Source organism: Pelobates fuscus, chromosome 1, assembly GCF_036172605.1.
Source record: "Pelobates fuscus isolate aPelFus1 chromosome 1, aPelFus1.pri, whole genome shotgun sequence".
Lineage (NCBI taxonomy): Eukaryota > Metazoa > Chordata > Amphibia > Anura > Pelobatidae > Pelobates > Pelobates fuscus.
Window position 1 is genome coordinate 427,068,965 of NC_086317.1, and position 22,601 is coordinate 427,091,565.

Below are 22,601 nucleotides of genomic sequence, written 5' to 3' on the forward strand. Positions count from 1 at the left end.
TTAACTAGATTTCAGTAAGGCTTTTGACACTGTTGCACATAGAAGGCTTATCAATAAACTGCAATCTTTAAGTTTGGATTCCAATATTGTTGAATGGGTGCGGCAGTGGCTGAGTGACAGGCAACAGAGGGTTGTAGTCAATGGAGTATATTTGAAGCTTGGGCTTGTCACCAGTGGGGTACCTCAGGGATCTGTACTTGGACCAATTCTCTTTAATATTTTTATTAGTGATATTGCAGAAGGTCTTGATGGTAAGGTATGTCTTTTTGCTGATGATACTAAGATATGTAACAGGGTTGATGTTCCAGGAGGGATAAGCCAAATGGCTAATGATTAAGGTAAACTAGAAAAATGGTCAGAGTTGTGGCAACTGACATATAATGTGGATAAGTGCAAGATAATGCATCTTGGACGTAAAAACCCAACGGCAGAGTACAGAATATTTGATAGAGTCCTAACCTCAACATCTGAGGAAAGGGATTTAGGGGTGATTATTTCTGATGACTTAAAGGTAGGCAGACAATGTAATAGAGCAGCAGGAAATGCTAGCAGAATGCCTGGTTGTATAGGGAGCGGTATTAGCAGTAGAAAGAGGGAAGTGCTCATGCCATTGTACAGAACACTGGTGAGACCTCACTTGGAGTATTGTACGCAGTACTGGAGACCGTATCTTCAGAAGGATATTGATACATTAGAGAGAGTTCAGAGAAGGGCTACTAAACTGGTTCATGGATTGCAGGATAAAACTTACCAGGAAAGGTTAAAGGATCTTAACATGTATAGCTTGGAGGAAAGACGAGACAGAGGGGATATGATAGAAACATTTAAATACATAAAGGGAATCAACACAGTAAAGGAGGAGACTATATTTAAAAGAAGAAAAACTACCACAACAAGAGGACATAGTCTTAAATTAGAGGGACAAAGGTTTAAAAATAATATCAGGAAGTATTACTTTACTGAGAGGGTAGTGGATGCATGGAATAGCCTTCCAACTGAAGTGGTAGAGGTTAACACAGTAAATGAGTTTAAGCATGCGTGGGATAGGCATAAGGCTATCCTAACTATAAGATAAGGCCAGGGACTAATGAAAGTATTTAGAAAATTGGGCAGCCTAGATGGGCTGAATGGTTCTTATCTGCCGTCACATTCTATGTTTCTATGTTTCTATGTTTCTTTACTATAGAATGGTCATTTGGTAACATCGATAAATAAATGTAATATATTATTCCTGTAATATAGCATTTTGTCATTTGGGGATGAAATTGATTTTCTTTGCATCTTTTTCAGCTACCCATAGTAATCACTATCACCCCCATATTCACAATAAAACAGATCCAAATCGATGTTTCTCTTCAGACTTATCAGAAACGTTGTGTACATGCTTGATGTGTCAAGTGCCAACAGGCTTGATGTGATTCTTGGATTCAATAATTCATGGATTTTAACATTTAGTTTTATAGGCAAGAATACAACTGTAATATGCTTGCTGATTATAATCACTATAAATTCACCATATATGTGCCATTTCCTTAACATGCTCCTTACTTTCACAATATTGACAAAACGATGTATTCTATTGTTGACTTACTGGAATCACCTTACTGGTGTTTTCTATTTAAGAAACATTCCAGACTACAGATATTGTTTTATAATCTAAGGCAAAATAAGAGAGATATCATTTGTATTTCAAACTCTGTCATGTAAATCAGGAGACACATACCTTTTCAGTGTCTGGAACAGGAGGACAATGGGAGTTGGGGCCGGCATAGTATCACTCCAAACTGCACACTAGTACATGCTTGTATCAAGGCCATAGTTCTGTTTTTTTAAATTTCCCTTTGTTTTGCATTTAAATATCTACAGCTATGACAAACTGAGTAATTTAAAAGCCTTATTAGTTTCCTTTTATACACTTTATTAAAGTTAAAATATACTTACCAGAATGTGACATAACAAACAGACCATTAAATCGAGCTTCCGTTTTAAAATTAACCACCAGACGCCCTTCATCATTAATGCGCATGCTGGTTGGATACAGAGATCCTAAAAAGAATAATTTAAAAAATCAATTAGTACGTTTGGTAACACTGCGCTCAATATTGCACTATATCAATAATTATTCATTTAAGAAAGTATAACATTTAGAATTATTTTAGATTTACCATCATTTTCTGTAATATCAAGATCAATGACTTAATTCTGACTTCTTCAGAATTAAAGTAATTTTCACATTGACATGTATTCCAAGTCATTGTTACAATGCAAGAACAGAGTATTTTAAGGAACGCATTATTTTAGCTAATACTTATTGTATGTTCCTATTTATATGTACATTTTATATTTAAGTAAGCAAAGTTACACTTCAATATAATTTTGACATCAGCAGCTACTTTGACAGCTACCTTCTTAAAGGTCACGCTAATATTACATTTCCCATAATATCCAATACAGTGAATTAATATCAGTGAACATGTCTGGCTTATTTTAAAAAGGCAGCTGTTATTCGATTTGAATATATTGAAGAATGCTACTCTTTAGCTACTATAATGAAAGTACTAAAAAAATAAAAATCTAGAATAATAATGTTATCTTCATAGTGCCTCTTTATGCAAAAGCAAAGTATTCTTTATTTAAAAAAAAACTCTATACTGATCATCACAGTATGGTACAGACTTTCCTGTTAGTTCCATATATGTACCTTGCAGTTCAGCTTCAGGAGGGCTGCCAATTCCATCTTTCCACAAGATGGCAGTGTCGTACACAAATGTCAGACGAAGCTCAGAATGTAGGTCAAAGTGCTGCCATCCTCCAACACCCACCGGAGAGTGGAATACATAAGATACATACAACGGTACCCGCAAGGTCACGTAGGACTGTACGAGATTCAGGACCTTTAAACAAAAGAGACTATTTCATTACTGCAGCAATTTAACTGTGATAGCAATAGGCTTCTTATAGTCTAATATTAGATATAGTTAAAAGAAAATAAATTGTATTTTAATAAAGAGTGGGGCATTTTATACAATTGAACTATTGCCAATTATTTGAGTAACAATATATTTCAACATTCTATAAAGGATTTGACAGGAATACAAGTTAGAATTTTGAAGAACCTAACACTTCGGGTCGGATTCTCTAAGAAAAGTAATGGTTTACTTTTCTTACCGAATGTCAATTCCTTCATTAAAATCTATACACAAAATACCATTCAGTAGTGAATCATTACTCTGTTAAGAGAATCAAGCATTTCAATTGATACTCCTAAATAGGTCTCTTATAAGATTACTTCAAGAACCATGACCACTTCAGTGAATTGATGTTGTCATAGTACTGTGGAGTTCAATGGAAACTCTGCACATACAGAGATATATGAGGTGCTGCCACAGGTTTAACTTTACCTCTGGCAGCGTCATTAGCCAGCCTGGAACGGTAGTTATGGTTGGTTAATGTTAAAGGAACGCTAAGCGCTATAGCATTAGGAATACGGATTCATTTTGGTTCCCCCCTTAGCACTGCCGCTTGTGCCTCCTTCCACAACATCATCTGGCCGATGGCCAATCCAATGCAGAGACACATTGAAAACTGATGAGAATGTGCGGCAAGTTCCACCAGGGCAACCAAATGCTTCTCAGAGGAAAGCATTGAATTGAATGCTTTTCTCTCAGTAGCATTGGTCATATTACTCAGTTGTTCCTGTGGAAGCGCCTCTAGTGGTTCTACAAGTTGTTCTACAGAACTGTAATGTTTTACATTGCGGGTTTAAAACTACAGGGCCGCTGCACCCAGAACACTTCATATCGATGAAGTGGTCTGGGTGACTTTAGTTGTCCTTTACATCTGTGCATATTGGCTGGCTGTCAGCATGCATAACATTCTGGCAACAGATGACCAATGGTGTCAAGGCCCCCCAAGTCTTCACTTCAATAAAATTACTTAATTATGTAAAAACATTACATAAATACGCACGTAGAATTTAAATATTTAAATATATATGCTCCGAGACATGCATCCCTGTGCAGTGAGTGTAGAGACATCCCCGGAGCAAGACCAGGCTACAGAAAGTGAGGGGGTGAGGGGTTGCAGGTAAATTTACCCTTTGCTTCTTTATATATATATATATATATATATTAATTTTTTACAGGGGAAGTCATGCTGCCTACTACAATCAAAAACACTGTTTTATTAAAATACTTTAAGTTGTAGTACTAACCCTTAAAGCAGAACATTCTTTGTCAATGATACTTGAAAATATCAGTTGACAAGCTTTAGATTTCAGTAATATGTCTTTTTTTTGGACTTCCCATGAAATAGTTTGTCAGCAACAGTAACAGTAATTTTAATTGATGAAAAGACTGAAGCCCTTCAAGTTGTATAATTCATACACCCGTTTTGGTGTTATTCGTTCATATAATGGCGGACATTAAATTATTTACTACAACACTAAAAAAAATAAACAAGGATTGAAATACAGGTATTAGGGTGTGCACTCAATTAATTAAGTCTTGTTTAGCAGTTACTTGACTTTACATCATGGAGCATTTATATCACACAGACGTTAACGTCAAAGATACAATATTGCGCATCCATTAAACAATCTGCGGACACCTTGACGGACAAAGAAACAAATCCACGTTGCACTGTTCCCCTGAAGCCCACAGAGAGAGGTGATAAAATGCTGCTACCGTTACCATTTAATCTTTTTCCATTTTCTATGTGCTTTCAGAAACCCTAGCGAAGAGGTTCACAGCTGTTCCTGCTTTAAAATGATGACTGAATATGTAAACAGTACAGACTGTTTGGAGACTCCACTCTTTAAACAGCTTTACTGCTAATCAGACACAGCACAGGTGCAATGCATCCGTACGGAGACTGTATTCTTTCAATGGCTTGCGTGAAACTGTGATCTGTACACACTTTACGAGCTGCCAAATCCATGGTTGCCAAGATTTACAAAATAAATATAAAATGAATGGTTCTGTTGAACTGTCAGAGATATAATCAGTATCGAATCTTGAGTTTCTGATGTGCACTTTTTTGTATACAGAGATCAAATCAATCAGTAGGTCTTCATTAGCACAGAAATAAGGGAGGGAGCACCGAAATGCTCCAGTTCCCAATTAATGGGAACGAGAGTGTGTCTGCAGAACTAGTAGGGGGTAACCCTTGTGTGTATACATATATTGGGAAAGAGGTAATAACGTAATCCGTAGGCTTGAATGGCCTTGGGAGCGCTAAAGGGGTAGTTCTGCAGTGATAGCAGTTCATTAGCACAGGGCTATTAATACAATATATAAATATTCTATAATAGTGTGTGTGTGTGTGTGTGTGTGTGTGTGTGGTGTGTGTGTGTGTGTGTGTGTGCGCGCGCTATTTGGACCTAATGACCTCTTTTGTTTACTTTCTTTCGAATTTTGTTGTTATAGACTGGGCAGTTTACATAGTTACGTAGTTACATAGCTGAAAAGAGACTTGCGTCCATCAAGTTCAGAATTCATCACATATGTTTTTTCTGTTGATCAAAAAAAGTTGTGGATGGTTGATCATAGTCGGTTAACGGCTGTTAAGTTGATCATAGGTTTCTACTACATGTCAAGGTTAATCACTGCTTGCTGTATTTGACAGATTACATATTTTGTCTACTCAGTAAGATAAAGAAACATAGATAAGCAGATTAATTCATAACCTGCTGCAACCTATCACCAAAGTCAGCCATAAATGTATTTAAAACTGAGTTTCTTATAGTGATATTTTACCTTCCAACATTTCAAATATCAAAAGGAAGGAAGAGAACTTATTTTTGGGGGTTATAAATAGGGGATCATTGAATTACCGAGAACTCAAATGTCACCTTGCGAGGAATAGCTTGTTGTTAATGTAATAATAAAATGCATTTATAAAGATATTGTGCTGTCTCCAGGATTCAGAGATAAGTAAGGACTAATCTATAACGGGACGAGGAAAGTATGAAGATGATTGTATATTGTCAGGTTTACTATAGAGTAGCTACCTTACTTTCCACTTAATATTGGACCACATCGGTCACGTTAACATAATTCAGGTAATAAAAATACGTAGTCTGAGAAATTATTCTCCCACCAGCACTCACATTCAAACAATATTAAACTCTGCCTTTCATTCTCTCATTAGCTCACTATCACCAGCTACCAGCGAGGACCTTTTTGCACTCTAACAATCGTTTTTTGCATGTGCACCATTTTTTGCTGATACAGCAGAATTATGAATGTTGCCGATACTTTTTCCGACAGAAAAGTGGCATTAGTTTTTTTGCTGCTATAAATCAGTAAATGGAAATTTCTGTGAAAACTGTTGAAATGTATAATGAAGAAAGCCATCACTTTAATAAATATGATCCAACTAAGGACTGCATTTAGAATAATTTGATAAACATACTCCAATATATCCCTATTTCACATTATGGCTAGTAGAACCCAATGAGTGTAAGTAATATGATTGCACAATGTTACAATTCAATTCTCATCCAAGAATCTCAGTGCAATCAGGTAGATAAATAAAAGAAGAGCTGTTAATGCTACTTATTGTACTTAAAGAACTGAGGTGTACCCTATGGCCACTTTAATATGGGAGACTGCAAGTTTAAAAAAATAAAAATAAAAAATTAATAAAAAATAAAGAACCACTAAATCTGCTGCTGCTGAACAGTCCAGTCCTAGTTTGAGGATAAGGCCAGCACTTTAACTTTGAATAGAATATTACATGCATGCGTCCCTATGCATGAGCTGCCTCCCAGCTGTCAATGGCATTACTGCACATCTACTGAGTTATGCAATGCAATGCTTCTTCACCAGTTATCCAGGTTAGGGGCCACTGAATTATGTTCTAGTACTCATATAAATATAACATAGACAAAGCACTGAGAAATAACTAATAAAAACAATCTAATAATAACTTATGAAATATGACTTAATTAACAATTCTGCAACCTGCGCTGAAAATATACGTTCCTAAATGTTCTACCTGTTAGTTGTCTCTGTCTAATCTATCTGTTCTATGCTCCTCCCTACATTACAGCACAGCAGATATAACAACCTAGAAAATCTATCAAGCTTTGGGACCAGAGGGAGTTATTTAGCATCCCCCAATCCGTTCAAATGTATGAGTGACTTCAGCCCTTCTGCTAAGCAGAAGCCCACATCCTCCAGTTATGAAAATTAGGAGATTTCTGAGAAACCCATTCATTTCCTCAAATTCAAAGAAAATAAAATTACAATAACGGTTCGGCAATAAAAATGAATATATATACTCGATATTCATTTGGATTAAATGGTCCAAGTGTTATGCCACCAGTCTGCTCCAGATAAGAAGGAATGTAGAAATAGAAATATGACATTGAATTCTGTTTCAAAATCAATTTTGTATTTGAAAAGTAAATGGTAAAATTAGACAGGAGACCACCCAAGGGGCTGAAACTTGCAAATTTGCAGCCCCAAAAACATAGTGTCATTATTAAAGCATACACAATGACAGCACTCTACAACATGGAGATGTAGGTATTGTCTAGAGTGCAGGGTTTAACGAGACTCTCTAGCTACAAATTCACTTTGGCCATTGGTGGGTTGCACTGAGCAGGTTTTTAAAGAATTACGCCAGTTACTAAATCAAACAGATTGACATCAACGTTTATTGATATATGCAGAATCGACTTGTTCACAAGGGTCACTGTATAAGTGCCCAGGCATTCCTAGCAAAACACGCGCAGTATGATAGCTCTCTAATGGGAATTCCTACTGCATTAGTTAAAAGTGTGAACAATTGCAAAGCTTCAGGTGCTGATTGATCAACAGCAACACTGCTTGGAAACAGCTAAATGTATGCAATTAAATGGGGCATTGCAACCTGTATTTCATCCATTCTTGCTGTATGGATTGTATAGCTAGAACATGAAAATCTATGAAAAAACAACAACTTTTAAATTATGAAAAATAGAAGATACATTTGAATGTTCCTGTGCACATATTGAAAAAATACAGGTTTTGCAGCATCTGAAGTAAGAATTACAGAGACCAGGAAGTGGTTCATCCAATCTTGACACACATATAAAGGATTAAATTAAGCGGGCTGTAGTGGTTATGATGTGAGGAGTACCCTGGCCTGGTTCTGTTGTCATGGGGCAAACAAGTCAAGGACTGAGGCTCAAAGTATCCTTGGTGACGTGTTTCTGATTCTGCAGAGCTTCAGAAACCCGATTCAGTTTCCATTCATTGGCTGAGAGCATCAGCTGACCATATGAAAATTAAATTTGCACAGAATTGACATGCCACAATGAGGCTGCTGGAGTTGGAGTTGCACCTTTCAACAGCAAATGGGCAAAACTGAAATACTGAAATGCTGCACATACATTTTTTGTCTATACTCTTACGCCGACCTTACTTTAGCAATTGGCTGAACACGTGTCCATGGTTATTGCTTCCATGCTTTGTCACGGCATCCTGCAAGCTCTCCAATCTGCTACATTACGCCAAGAACCTATTGGGCCAATTTGCATAAACTGGAGGACTGGGCAGGTGAGTGGCAGATGAGATTCAATACTATTAGTAATAAATGCAAAATCATGAATTGTGGAATAAGGAACCCACAAGCAACTTCTACATTAAAGAAATCAATCTACATTAGATTCATGTGATCAAAATATAATTTTGCCCCTTTGTATAACAATAGTAATATCTAAATTTGAAAATGTGGTGCAATTCTAGGCACCAGTTTTAAATAATTATTTTGCAGAACTAGAAAAAGTACAAAGGTGAGCATCAGAATTAGCAAGGGGATGGAAAAAATTAGTTATGAAAAATGGCAATTGTTTTCTTTAGAAAAATAGGCACCTCAGAGGGGATATGATAGCACTATGCAAATACAAACATGGTCAGTACAAACCGCTCTGTGCTAACCTGTACAAAATGTCATCAATTGAGACTGGAAGAAAGGAGATTTTGCTTAAAACAGAGAAAAATGTTCTTTACAGAAATAACAATAAATATGTGGAACTATTTATTTAAAGAGGTTGTCTTATCAGATTCTGTAGATAATTTTTAAAAACAGGCCTACAGAATATTCAAGGTTATAATTAATATGAATGTGAGCAAGTTTTTGACCAAATAAAAATATCGGATTGTCATTATGAAGTCCCCTTCCCCCTTTTTGTGGCATAATTGACGGTCATTTCAAATTGGGGTTTGCCTTATTTTGGATCAACAGCATAAAATTGTGTTTTAAAGGTTGCACTTCACGGACTTGAATATTTTTTCAACCTAGATTACTGTATAACTATGTGACCCAACTACTTGCAAGATTTACACCAAATTATTGCAGTTGGAAAATGTCTCAGCTTTACAATTTAACAATATGAAATAACCAGGCTATTTTGGCTTAAATAGTGTTAGCTGTGATCCCACCACAAAACACTGTTTAGGGACTCAGTTTAGTATGATTCTCTGCATTTCATTCCACCAGCATTTATTTCCCCTTGTGTCCATGCCAAGACTGGAACCACTTACTCCCACCAATTGGCATAGCTGTCAGGAGTTAGAAGAGATATATTGCTTGCCAAATGGAAGCACCTTGATAAAGGAACAATAGAATTATCTAAAAATGATTCATTAAATGGCCAGCTTGCACTTCAAGGCACGCAGAATAAACTTAATTAATAACCTGAGCTGCAATTACTTCAAATTAATTCTTATAAATAATTCAGCTGCATTAGCCTTTTCTAAGGTTGGTTGATTAGAAACAATGCACAATTTATAATTTAGTGTTTGAAAGCTGTTAATTCCTAAAGAAAAACGTTAAGCTTTAGCCCTTCAGGCACCCGTCATGAAAACGACTCCAAGGTTAGTGTATCAGAATTTGCATTAAATCTCCATTGATATAAATAGGAATGGAAATAACTATGTAACAATTCCAGCAGGCATGTACCATACCTTGTTATTTAACTGCATATATAATATTACTAACAATGCTGGTAATGCAAATAAAATATACAAACTAGATTTTCCCACACATTGTATTTTCTTTTCTTTGGTCATTAACATAACCTTACCCATCACATTTTCTCAGTCAGCCCCAGCCAAAATCATCATCACTCTAACTATTTTAGTCGATCTTTCTTAACATTTAATCAGGGCCGGCCCAAGACATTGTGCTGCCTTGGTCCAAGGATGAAATGCTGCCCCCCGCCCCTCTCAACAAAAACACGCCCACATTCATTATGTTATGCAGTGTGTGTAGCGAAAGCAGTGTCTGCGTTTGTGTAGTGGATGCAGTGTGTGTAGTGAATGCAGAGTGTTTGTAATGCATGCAGTGTGTGTGTGGTGAATGCATTGTGTGTGTGTGTAGTGCATGCATTGTGTTGTGGTGTTGAATAAGTTTAATGTGAGGGGTGAACAGTGTTTTTTTTAAATTGACCAATCTGTTTATTCCCCCTCCCCTACCTCTTACATGTGGGCAGGTAGGGGGACACATAATTCCCTGGTGGTCCAGTGGCTCGGTGGACTGGAAGATTTTGAAGATTCTCCTCTAGCAGCATGTACTGTCCTCTCCTCCCTCGAGCTGCAAGAGCACGGCTGGGGTTTGCCATGATAATGCTCTGGCATGCATTGCATGCCATGGGAACCCTTGGCAATGCTCTAACCCTTGTCAATGCTCTCTCGGCTCGAGGGAAAAGAGGACAGCACCTGTTGCTGGAGGGGTAGATTAGACTTCTGGCCACCTCTTCATTAGTCGAGGCTGCAGGGGCCAGGAACAGCATATATTTATAGCAGTAATTGCTACATATATGCATAGGTGGCCTGGGCCCCTTAAGCAGTTTTGTTACAGGGGCAGTTCCTGCATTTAATCTGTCCTAACACATCACTCACCATTTGTAACTACAGAAGCTAGATGATCGGGTGGGTTGAAATCCTGGGACATGACTCAACCACTGTATCTACAAATGCCAAATAACTCGGGGTAGGAGCATGGACACATACTAGCAATGTGGGTATTATGGGAAAATCTTGTCTTTTGTGAAGTTCGGGTTATAATTTACATAAAGAAGGACTTTCGTGTAGTCTTTATGTTGATGTACTTAGTGAGTTATAGCTTTACACACAAAAACACAGAATATTAGTAATATCTAAACGTGGTTTGTCCAGACAGCTCTTGAAGGTAAGTCCAACTGCTCGTTTCACGGTGCAAAGCCCAGACTTATAGCATGGCATGCCATAAAGGTCTATTAATTATTTTCCAAAGAATGAAACTGTCAGTGCACTGTCAGTGCATGGTTACAATATAGATTCTCTCATAGAAAACGAAGATAAAACTTGTTATTGTAAATTAGAATTTGTACAGTTTAGCACATTTGTATTCGTAGCATGCTAGAAAAAGAACGGGTAGAGAGAAGCTAGACTTTGAATGCTTCATGACGGAATTTGCATATATTACATAAGTAGTTATGGTACATGGTATGGTATGGTACATTCAAGACTGTTTTGAAGACTACTCTACCGCAAGAAACTTTAGTGAAAAGTAACTTTTTCACAATAATCCAAACTACTAGTACCAGCCTACATGGACATGGTGCATGAAACGGGAGCAGAACTGTTGTATATTAAGTTATCCAACAGTTAGGTATAAAGGTATCCAACTTTTATTAGTAATTGCTGCTTAACTCTTCATACATATAAGTCGAATTCTTCTCACCTAAATAATTTAAACTTTAACAAACAAACAAAATCATTAATAATACAGATAGTTATTTTTTTTACCCTATTTAATTGTTGATTGAAGAGAATTGTAATGGTTTGAAAAGAATTGTGACCCCGTTAAGATTTCTATTGCAAGTAAACAATGACTTTATAGATAATGCCCATCACTGAATCTATCACAGCTTGACATGGTCATGAGATGATACAATTCTAACGGATATGTGAATGAAGGTCTAGAGATTTAAACTGTGGCAGTTGAGGAGGTAAACTTTGACATGTAAAACAGACCATTTTAAAGTCACTAAACACATCTAAACTCTATCTATCTATAGAAACCATCACCCACCCTTACCCTACAATGCTAGTTATTTTGTTCTCTGACTTTCAAATTGTTTTCTAAAGTCTTCATCAAAACTCTAGAGTAGTGATGGCTAATATTCGGTTGTACTTTGTGGGAAATGGACATGTATCCTAAATTATCCGTAATGCCAAAGCATAGGCAGGTTACATTGCTGATCTAGAACACAGCTCTCAGGGTTATAGAAATTAGTAGCATGTTATTCTTCCTCTGGGTATCCGAACGTGTGTGGATTATTAATATGTGTTTGTATTTTTCACATTTTATTGTAATAGTTGAGCTTTAAATTTAAGTCATTTTTGTTGGACAGAAGGTATATTATAGTATGTCAAAATTTTATTTTACTGGATTTATTGTTTTTATGATAGGTCAGAGAACATCCCTGTAAATAATTACTAGTGTTGAGGGGAGGGGTGTGAACATGTACCATTTCACATACTTTTTATGATGTCTACAAATTAACTAGATGGTGAAGGGATTGCAAACCTTTTCTATATTCCCAGGCAGGCCTGGTGCAAGGATTTTTGCCGCCCTAAGCAGACAAAAATTTGCCGCCCCCATATGTTCTGCCCACCATGTGACATCACAATGCCCCACCCATATGATCTGCCATGGACCAAACCCAGTTCTGCACACAGTGTCTTTTATCTGAAAAGGCTGTGTGTTTACATTAAAAAGCCTGCAGGGAGAGGCAATATAGTGTAGCTGTAGTGGTTCTGGTGACTATAGTGGCCCTTTAATGTGAGGTAAATTAGAGATTAGTGCCACTAATAATATACTGTATTGCCCACTTACCCCCAGATGAGGACACGAGGTCCCCCCTCCTGTCCCTTAGTGCTTTCCCCCTCCCCTCCTGTCCCTTAGTGCTCTACCTTGCCCCCCTATCCCTTAGTGATATCCCCTCCCGTCCATTAGTTCTCTCCTACCCATCCCTCAGAGCTCCCCCTCCTGTCCCTTAGTGTTCTTACCTCCCCTCCTGTCCCTTAGTGATCTCCCCTGTTCCTTAGTTACCTCCCCTACCCCTTTGTCCCTTAGTGCTCTCTCGGCCGGGTTTAGGAAACAGACGCTCCTGTAACCCGGTCCGCGCAGCCCGGCCATGCTACATTGAGTGACTGACAGGAGGGAGCGCTGTGCACTTCCCTCCTGCCGGGTAATCCAAATCTGGCACTCCTCGGGCTGGTGCTCCCTAGACCTCCCTTGACCTCCACTAAAAATACATACATACATAGAATAGAGTGGAGTGGGGAACTCAAGGATGATACTCCAACCCTTCTCTCTATGGATTAAAGGAACACTGTAGCGTTAGGAATAAGGAATACCTTTTCTCCCTCCGATGCTGGTCTCCACGCTGCTGTCCCATCTCCTTGGCTGATATAATCAAGATCAATGATCTCAGCCAATCCAATGCTTTTCCATAGTCTCTATGAAACCATCTGATTGAATAGCAGTTTCTTACTCTGCTATTTTTTTTATTTATTTTTTTAAAGTGCCTCTAGTGTCTGTGTGCCAATCACTAGAGGCATTTAAACCTTGTAATGCAAGCATTACTGTTCTGCATAATGGCAATGTATTCACTTGCAAATGTACAACTGGGGGTGAGGGGGGAGGCATGGCACCCAGACCACTTCATTGAGATGAAGTGGTTTAGGTGATTATAGTATCCCTTTAAGTAGTAATATATACGGGTAAACCAGGATTTCACGTTGCACACATGTAACAATAACAATACTATGCCCAGTGCTTATGTCCAAAGTGTCCAACACTGCTTTATCCTTCAAATGACCTTTTACACCCATGTAAAGAGATGGAGAGATGCGGCTGGAGCACTAGTCAACTGCCTTTTGGTAATGACTTTAGAGATATTTAAATCAATGCCACAGAACCTAGCCTGTATTAGTCTCTCACTTGATGGATTTGGGTGCAATTCTGTTATGAGTTAGAGCTTCATCAATATTCAATTTGCTACAATTCCCGCATAAGTTCTCCTCATTTCTACACAAGCTTAAATGTTACTGACAAGATTATTTTAAAAAAAATGCCAACTGTTATTGTCTTTTGTGGACAGATAAACTGTAATTTATTTGTCCATTTTAAATATTGTACCTAAGTTTGAGCATTTTGTTCATAATATAGAGTTTAGTATATAACCTTCTTAATGTGGTAAAATCTGGGAGCAATATGTGGAAAACATTCCTTAATGAGTTCAAAATCACTAGTAAATATTATACTTTTGCTTATAAAAATAATTGGCAAATAATGATTGCTCGATTGGTTGCCAGCCAGCGTTGCCAGCTAGAATATATTAAAAAGCACCGACCAACTATTTAAAACAAAATCAAGAAAATAGGTTTTCAGAAAAAATATCTAGTGCACAAGAGTACTGTCACATGAAAAATCAAATGTTACTAAAGGTATCTGTATCAGGGATTAATTGTGTTTCACTGCGATTTTCTCAGTATATGTACGGGTCACAAATATCAAAACCCGGTCATTATGAGAAGTAACATAAATGAACACAATTTCAGTTGAACACTTTTTCTTTTATATTTGTATATCTGTTTTGGAATTATTAGTAGTTTAACAAAGAATCAAAATTTTGCTAAATGCTAAATACCTGTCCATCTGTACCAATTGTTCCTCCACATTCAGTCAAGAGCTCCGACATGTCATAGTAGCTGGTAAATTCCCACAAGCAGGCCTCCAAGTTAAGGTTCCTGTAGAAACGTAGAGCATTCACTCCTCTGATCTGTGGACTATATTGGTAAGGAGAGGTCTCCCCAATTAAATCTGGATTCTTGGTGGAATTTGTTAAGAATCCATAGCGAGTTCTAACTTCATTGTAATCCAGAAGGTTGGAACACTTGTGGTTTCCAGCTCTTGTACCATCAGGGCTCAGAGTAAGTTCAAAGTTAGACATTTCTCTTGTAGATATCACAGGTAGCATACCTTAAAAACATGATAGAAACATATATATATGTATATCTGTATAGTAGTAATAATGGCCAGTCCCTAGCCTAGTTAATGAGCTATCTCCAGCGATTCTACTACAAGTTATACATTCATATATTATCCTTGTTTAATTGATACAATCACTTTGACTAATAAATCTTTTAGAATGGCTGGATGGTGGATTAAAAATAAAACAAAGTATATAGTCAACATTAGGAAATGGGATCATTCTGAGTATAATTTTATGATTAACTAAGGATTATGTTTAGAATTCTCATTGGCCCTGCTCCTATGTACAACATCAAAGCTTGAAGGAGTCAAACAGACAATTGGCACTATAATGTATAAACAAGCTGTCTTGGATTACCATCAATGTGAGGGAGTGTAACGGTCACTTTAATAAGGTTTGGATAATCTGAATCTTCTGATCCAGTGTAGCGCATTTTAGCAGAAAATGGTTCAGCACCAACAACTCCAGGCACTCTGGGGTGGCAAAGTCCTAGGGATAAAGATTATAAAATTAAAAATATGATACCATAAAACAGAAACAATGAGTTATATCTTAGATTTGACAAGAAGCAAAGGAAATAAACTCAAATATGCCTTCAACCATAACCACTACAATGAGCCATAGTAGTTATAGTGCTTAGAGTGCCTCTTTATGTAGTTCTTTATTTTCTATTTTGTTGTTCTTTTTCACTCTGCTAGCTGATTTATAGATAAGTGAAAAAAGTCAAATTTTGTTAAAATTGTGCAATAACTTATTCATTATATCAAAGAACGCAAATATGTGTGCTAGATTCAGCTTCCACTGATAAATGTATACACGGTTTAATCGTTTTTACCTACAGATGAAAAAATGTAACAAGAAAAATAAGTAATTAAGCTTTCACATACAACCGAGAAAGAACCTGTGTATTTAAACCTTGTATAATGTTGCCATATTCTTTTTCCTGATGACCTACCTTCATCTATACTAATAGTTATTATAGGACTCGTGAGTTCCAGGCCTTCACTTCCATCAGAGTTCACTGCACGAGCTGCACATTGCACACGAGAACCAGCTTGAAAGTATATGGAATCCAAAGAAATAAGTTTGGAAGAGGTGAAAAATGTGTCAAAGTCCACCTCTCTTAAGGGACTGGTAACTCCATCCAGGCTGGTGGGCGCACTCACCAGCCAGCGATAACGAGTCAGGGTGTCATTAATATTCTCACTAGAACATATGGAACCTGTTTTGTCATAGTCAGAGTATTTCGGGTTGCATGCCTGTAAGAAGAAACAAAATAATACATTACTCCACCCCAGCACACAAACAAAGTTAATATCATCCAGATTGTGAGAAAATGTCATTGATAATATGAAAGTGTTAAGTACACTTTGTCAGTGAGGCTGAGAAGAGCCCCCATTGATTTTATGAAATTGTCCCTAAATAGTTTAATATTAAACCAAAGGTTTAACATAACAAAAAAGGGCAATTCCATCAGAAAACATGTTAATAGATGGGGCAGAAGACGTGTTATATATTATTATACTTATCTTCTTCCTTGATTGTGTTGATGTCAGTAATCAGTATTTTTATTGGAACTTGTAAATTATAGAATCATTTAAACAGATCACAGAGTTTTTTTTAAGGATTTAAACTCAAAAATATTTAAATTAGATGTACAGGACAATGGATGGAGAGGTAAAAATAAATATTTTCAGGAGCTGCCTACTAAGACTTCAAACGTTTCTCCAACCAGAGACTTAAAGAAGTGGGAATCAGCTATCCATAGTCGCAGTACTGTAATGCTTGTGCACTACTATCAAGTAGTCTAGGAATCTGTGTCATCTCAGAAGGCATATAATATCAGCAGTGGTAGACAACATGTTGCCTTCTGTCTCCAAGTTGCCATGTATCAACTATCAGGTTGTATTTCATCAGGCAGTTGGAGAGTTTTTGTTGATGGCCACTAGAATGCCTCAATGCAATGATTGAAAGCACTGATAGCCTCCTGCATGTAATACTCACTGTAATACAGACAACTGGATAGCCAGCCACAGGATTGGGATTATCTTTAAGTCTTGAAGTATCATCATATATCAAAAGTGAGACAACTTGAGGGACGGAGGGGAATGTAACATCAGCCATGCTGTTTATTTCCTCAATGTACACAATGGCTTTGGTCATCTGAAAAGGATTATAAAAAAAGACAAGTAGTTAAGCAAGTTATTTATGATAACAGTGATGTTGTCAGAGGCAACTGTGTTTCTATTCATGTACCTACTAAAAATAAATGGAGAACCTCGACTATATCAATGTATTTATGACAGCAGCAGATTAGTGACAATGACATAAGATGACACATGGCCATAAAGTGGCCTCGCTCTGTGACTGGCCATTGGTAATCTGTTTAATAGAAGGGACTTAGCGCTTCAGCAAAACCAGTCATTTCATTCATCTTGGTTTCTTTAAATAATATTTTGAAGTAGACCTCATTGCCTTTACTCTCGGAGCTGGGTGGAAGAGTGTTACACATTAATACACATTGATATTTAAACTTATTAATGGAAGTGGATGCAATTTGAAAGGCAAAATCCAGAGCATGTGAGCTATCGTGGAGTTAGGTCCCATTATATTGTGTGTATCGTATCACTTGTAGAAATACATCCAGAAACATGAAAGAAATCAACTTGCTGGTTTCCCTCTGATACCTGTATTTCGGCGACCATATTCTCATCGGGTTTCAGATGAATGGTGAAAGCTTCCCTCATCTCCCGTGCTCCATCATAAAGAACTTCAATCTCTACAACATGCTTGGTTTCACCTTCCTTAAATTCAATTTCTGTAAAATAAAATGCAGTGCTTTTCATGAAAAAAAATTGTTCTATCTATTCCACGGAGTTCTGAAAATAAAACAGGTTTCTAAGTAGAAGATGTGTCATCACAGATATTTCCTATTTGTCCAAATGGATGTTCACTTTAAAGCAGTCTGTGGGCTTTATCACCAACATGAAACCTTTTTAAAGGTTTAATATGGTTTAATATGCTTAATGAAAGGTGAAATTCCATTTGATTTTAGATCTGGGGTGCCCAAAAAATAGATCCCCAGATGTGATGCTTTGCATACATTTGGAATGCTTTTAGAATGACAAATAATCGTGGAAGCTGCAGTTTTAGAACATCTGGGGATCTACCTTTTGGTCACCACTGATATAGATGGTTCCAGATATCCTATTGCACTATTGTAATTATGACAGAATGTCCTCGTACACACCATAACCCTCATATTCAAAGGAGGCTTTTAAAAAAAATAAAAAAAAATAATGGAATATAATTTTAATAAAAGCAGCTCTGAAGCTTTTTATATCACTGTCTTAATTAAAGTCGCCCTTAAATGCTAGCAATATTTTCTATCTTTGTTTTCCAAACAATCTAAAATACATTTTGGCTCTCTAGTGATGCCAAAAATGTGCCTTTCACAAAAAAAAGCAACAAAAAAAAAAAGTGATATATAAAAAATCATTTACAATCTCTATGGGAGTGACTAGAGAAAATGGTAACAAAGTGAAATTCTTGTACATTTCTTATTAAATTCCAGACTTGTGCAGCTTCTCAACTTTGCAATAATGCAAATATAAAAAATATAGCAGGGCAAATAACTTGCATGTTACATTTTTCATTGTTACTTGTTTAACTTATTATAACTAACACTTTACCTGTATATTCCCGCTCATGTACATTATTATGGCAAATATACTTTTCTTGCAAATCTTACGCTGGCGTCATGTTTCATAGTATATTTATTAAGGACATATTTGCATACCCTTTTCACATATTGGCCTGTTTATTAAAATGTTTGAGTATGCTCCCAGAATAAAACAGTAAAACACTGCACTAATGTATGCCAAGAGTACACACGCTTTGTCTATTTTTTACATATAGGTATATTGAAAAATAAAACTTGAATTGTGGTAGATATTAGAAAAAAAGATCGGGCAATATAATATCCCAATAAAATGTGGTCTGCATACAAAAATGGCATGAATTAAAACAGGGATAAATTACATGGCCCAATTATTAAAATCTTAATTCTTTCATGAGATCTTTAAAAAGAGATGAATTACGTAGAATGTGCTGATATATGTTTTCTCTGTGTTTTATTGAATTCTGTAAGTTTTATTGTACTGTATATGTCTACTGCAAAAAATAACGTAACGAAAGAGAGTCCAGAAGCATTTAAAACAGTTAGATTCCTGCATATTTGTGCTCTGCTTTGCAGCCTAAAGGCCTCATTCATTGCATCACAGAATCAATATGTGCGTCATTGATGAATACCAACAGGTTGCTAGGTCTTTAAGGTATTGATTGAAACTCTATAAATGAAGTCAGGGATACCTTCTGACACGGGGTTGTAGTCTTCACCAGAAATAGCAGAACCATCTTTTGTGTGCACTCGCACAATTGAAACCTTTGATGTGTCTCCCAGACGAATAACTGGAATTTTTACGACGACTATCTGTCCCAGTTCTTTTGGCTCGCTCACACTGAACTTGGTGTCTCCAAATTTAATTATTGCTTCTGAAAAAGTAAGAAGAGATTTAGAAAGAAGGAATGCTAGTATGATCCTTGGGAATAGCATTCTGTTTATAAGGTTAGAAGTATCTTACTGTCTGCATCGTCTTTGATCTTGATCAAGGTTTCATTCATCTCGCCGATGGAGGCTCCAAATGGAGACTCACTTTTTGGGGTACCAAGAACTAACCGAAGTTCTTCCTCCTCCTCATGAATGGAGTCATCCACCAGCACAAGAACACATGGACGCTCTGACTGTCCTGGAATACAATATGAAAAACTCACTAAATAAAAATTTTTTATTAATTTAAGCGTTAACTTACTAATTTTAAATCTTTTAGACCCTGGAGAATGTTTATTAGAGAATTTACATTTCACACAATAAATTCACAACCGATAATAAACACCTGTATTTTTTATTAGCATGCAAACCATAGGCATTACATTCTAGAAAAAAAGTTAAGGGTTAGTGCATATAGGGAAACCAATTACCCACCAGCCTCTTTAAGAAAAAACTGCTAAGTATTGCTAAATAACTATTTATATATATAGTTTTTTTAAAAAATATTTTTGTTGTGCATTTTGTGAGATACATTGATGCTTTCAGTGCCACAACAGCAGCAACAAGCATGGTAACATCTAGCAATAAATCTGTACATGGCAAGTGGTAGTACTGCACATTTTTGTAGTATTAAGTAACAGGCTATATAAACATATCTAGGTCAAAATGCGAATAAGAGATATCGTACATTGACAATTTAGGATGAGGTATACAGTAGAGTGTTAATGTACGCGTCTATATCCCATACGTCTGTGAGTAGAGTATTCAAGTGGTATTAAGAAAAAAAAACATAAAAAACATAAAACAAAAATAGTTGCAGCGTCGTACTTCAAGTTTGTTAAATATAGATAGTTTTTGCACTAACTCACTTAAAGTCATGTATTGCAATAACTATTTATATTTAACAAACTAGAAGAGGCTGTGATGGAGTGTTTTACAGACATGTTTAACCGAGACAGTATATTTTTTTCCTTGACAGAGCGTGCTCGTAGGATCCGTGTTGATCAAAGCTGTTTTATTTGTCTGTCTGTACAAAATGTGTAAGTTGATGTTTCAGAATGAAACTCACATATTTTGTACAATCTGCTTAAATAAAGCAGATTTGATTAACACTGAAACAGTTCCTACAAGTGCACTCTGTCAAGGAAAATCATAGTTAAGGCTGGAGCCTGGCACAGAGGCATTGACAAAACCGGGAGAAGTGAGTATACCTTATGTGTATATATATATATATGGATACTCAGGTTCAAGGGAGTGAGTCATGACTCCAGACATGGTAAACCTCTGCAGGTTTATTTAAATGTACCCCTAGTGGTGATATAGAGGGACTACACTGATGATTTTATATTTTTATGTAAGTTATTAAAAACTCAATTTTGTACTTTACTCTGAATGTGCACCTCATTTTTATCATATTTCCTTTCTTGAGCACATAAATCTAAATGCATCTATGGAGATTCTAAACCAGATACAAGATTTGGAATTCTCATCCTGAAAAGAAATAAATATTCAAGGCTTGCAAACTTCAGTAAAAGTGTGAGTGGCCACTTGTGAACGCAATTCTTATAATCTGTTTATATACATAGTTATACGCTATGTTGCTTTATTTGTGATTGGTTCAGCAGATCATCCCCCTTTTTTGCTTATCTTATTTAAATGTACATATTGGTCAGACACCACAGGGGACACACCAAATGAACAGAGCATCACCCTCCAAGATAAACTGGTCGCTAAACCACCGGTCAAACTTATTTTCTCTGAATGGTTAAAATTTGATTGTAACTCTGCTCATTAAAGGACCACTATAGGCACCCAGACCACTTCAGCTTAATGAAGTGGTCTGGGTGCCAGGTCCATCTAGGTTTAACCATTTTTTCTATAAACATAGCAGTTTCAGAGAAACTGATATGTTTATATTAGGGTTAAGCCAGCCTCTACTGGCTGTCTCATTGACAGCCGCTAGAGGGCTTGCGTGCTTCTCACTGTGAAAATCACAGTGAGAAGACGCCAGCGTCCATAGGAAAGCATTGTAAATGCTTTCCTATGAGACCGGCTGAATGCGCGAGCGGCTCCTGCTGCGCATGCGCATTCAGCCGAGGAGGCGGAGAGGAGGCGGAGAGGAGGAGGAAAGCTCCCCACCCGGCGCTGGAGAAAGAGGTAAGTTTAACCCCTTCCACTCCATCCCTTACACTCTATCCCTCAAGGCACTATAGTGGTCCTTTAACTCCATCTCCATCACTACTTAATTTTAGAAGTATGGTCTTCCTTTTTAAATGATCATACCCCATTCCCATGTGATCCTATCCATTGCAAGGACCTCTACCCATTTTGCCCAAGAAATATTTGAGGAAGATACAATAACAAAGTTGACACGTTTTAGTGTACTGTCTTGTAAGAGTTCTGCATGTCCTCCTGCAAAGCTTGCATGTCTATGCTGTGGAATGTTTGTGCAGTCCAGGAGCAAATTATACTAGATCAAATCCCAGTCACATGGGTGATTTCAAATTTCTCTTCAGTGGGCTCTGGACACATAACCATTAACGGAATTGTCTTGAAAGCTTTAGTATAGGTAATTGCATATTTACGGAAAGATTCAGAACAATAAGTCATCTGCACCTAGATGGTGAATTATGTGGATTGTGAAAACGCTTACTTGTAAATTCTGCACTGCTATCTATTTAAATAAAATCTGCAATACCTAAATATATTAACAGGGTTTTGCACTAAAGTGAGAATTGTCAGGAATTGTAAGTGAATCCCAAGTACATTTCAATATTCAGGTCAAAGTAGACAAAGTGTCTACTTTGGCCTTAAATGTCAAATTCACTTGGAATTCACTTGGAATTCACTTGGAATTCACTTGGAATTCACTTGTAATTTTGGACAATGCTAACTTTAGTGAAAAACACCAAAAGAGAGCTCCTGGCACTTCAATTTGTCATTAATCCAATAAGA

At 36.8% G+C, this 22,601-nt stretch overlaps 1 protein-coding gene across 1 annotated transcript in view; it reads right to left on the minus strand.

Moving 5' to 3' along the window:
• The window catches only part of FREM2 (FRAS1 related extracellular matrix 2), a 185,789-nt gene that overhangs the window by 8,975 nt on the left and 154,213 nt on the right, over nucleotides 1-22,601 (minus strand). The window contains exons 10-18 of the mRNA XM_063428970.1: nucleotides 19,681-19,845; nucleotides 19,409-19,591; nucleotides 17,725-17,855; nucleotides 17,042-17,200; nucleotides 15,993-16,296; nucleotides 15,395-15,526; nucleotides 14,693-15,024; nucleotides 2,702-2,894; nucleotides 1,942-2,046 (exon numbers count right to left, since the gene is read on the minus strand). Of these exons, the coding sequence (XP_063285040.1) occupies nucleotides 1,942-2,046; nucleotides 2,702-2,894; nucleotides 14,693-15,024; nucleotides 15,395-15,526; nucleotides 15,993-16,296; nucleotides 17,042-17,200; nucleotides 17,725-17,855; nucleotides 19,409-19,591; nucleotides 19,681-19,845 (1,704 nt within the window). The remainder of the gene's footprint in view (nucleotides 1-1,941; nucleotides 2,047-2,701; nucleotides 2,895-14,692; nucleotides 15,025-15,394; nucleotides 15,527-15,992; nucleotides 16,297-17,041; nucleotides 17,201-17,724; nucleotides 17,856-19,408; nucleotides 19,592-19,680; nucleotides 19,846-22,601) is intronic.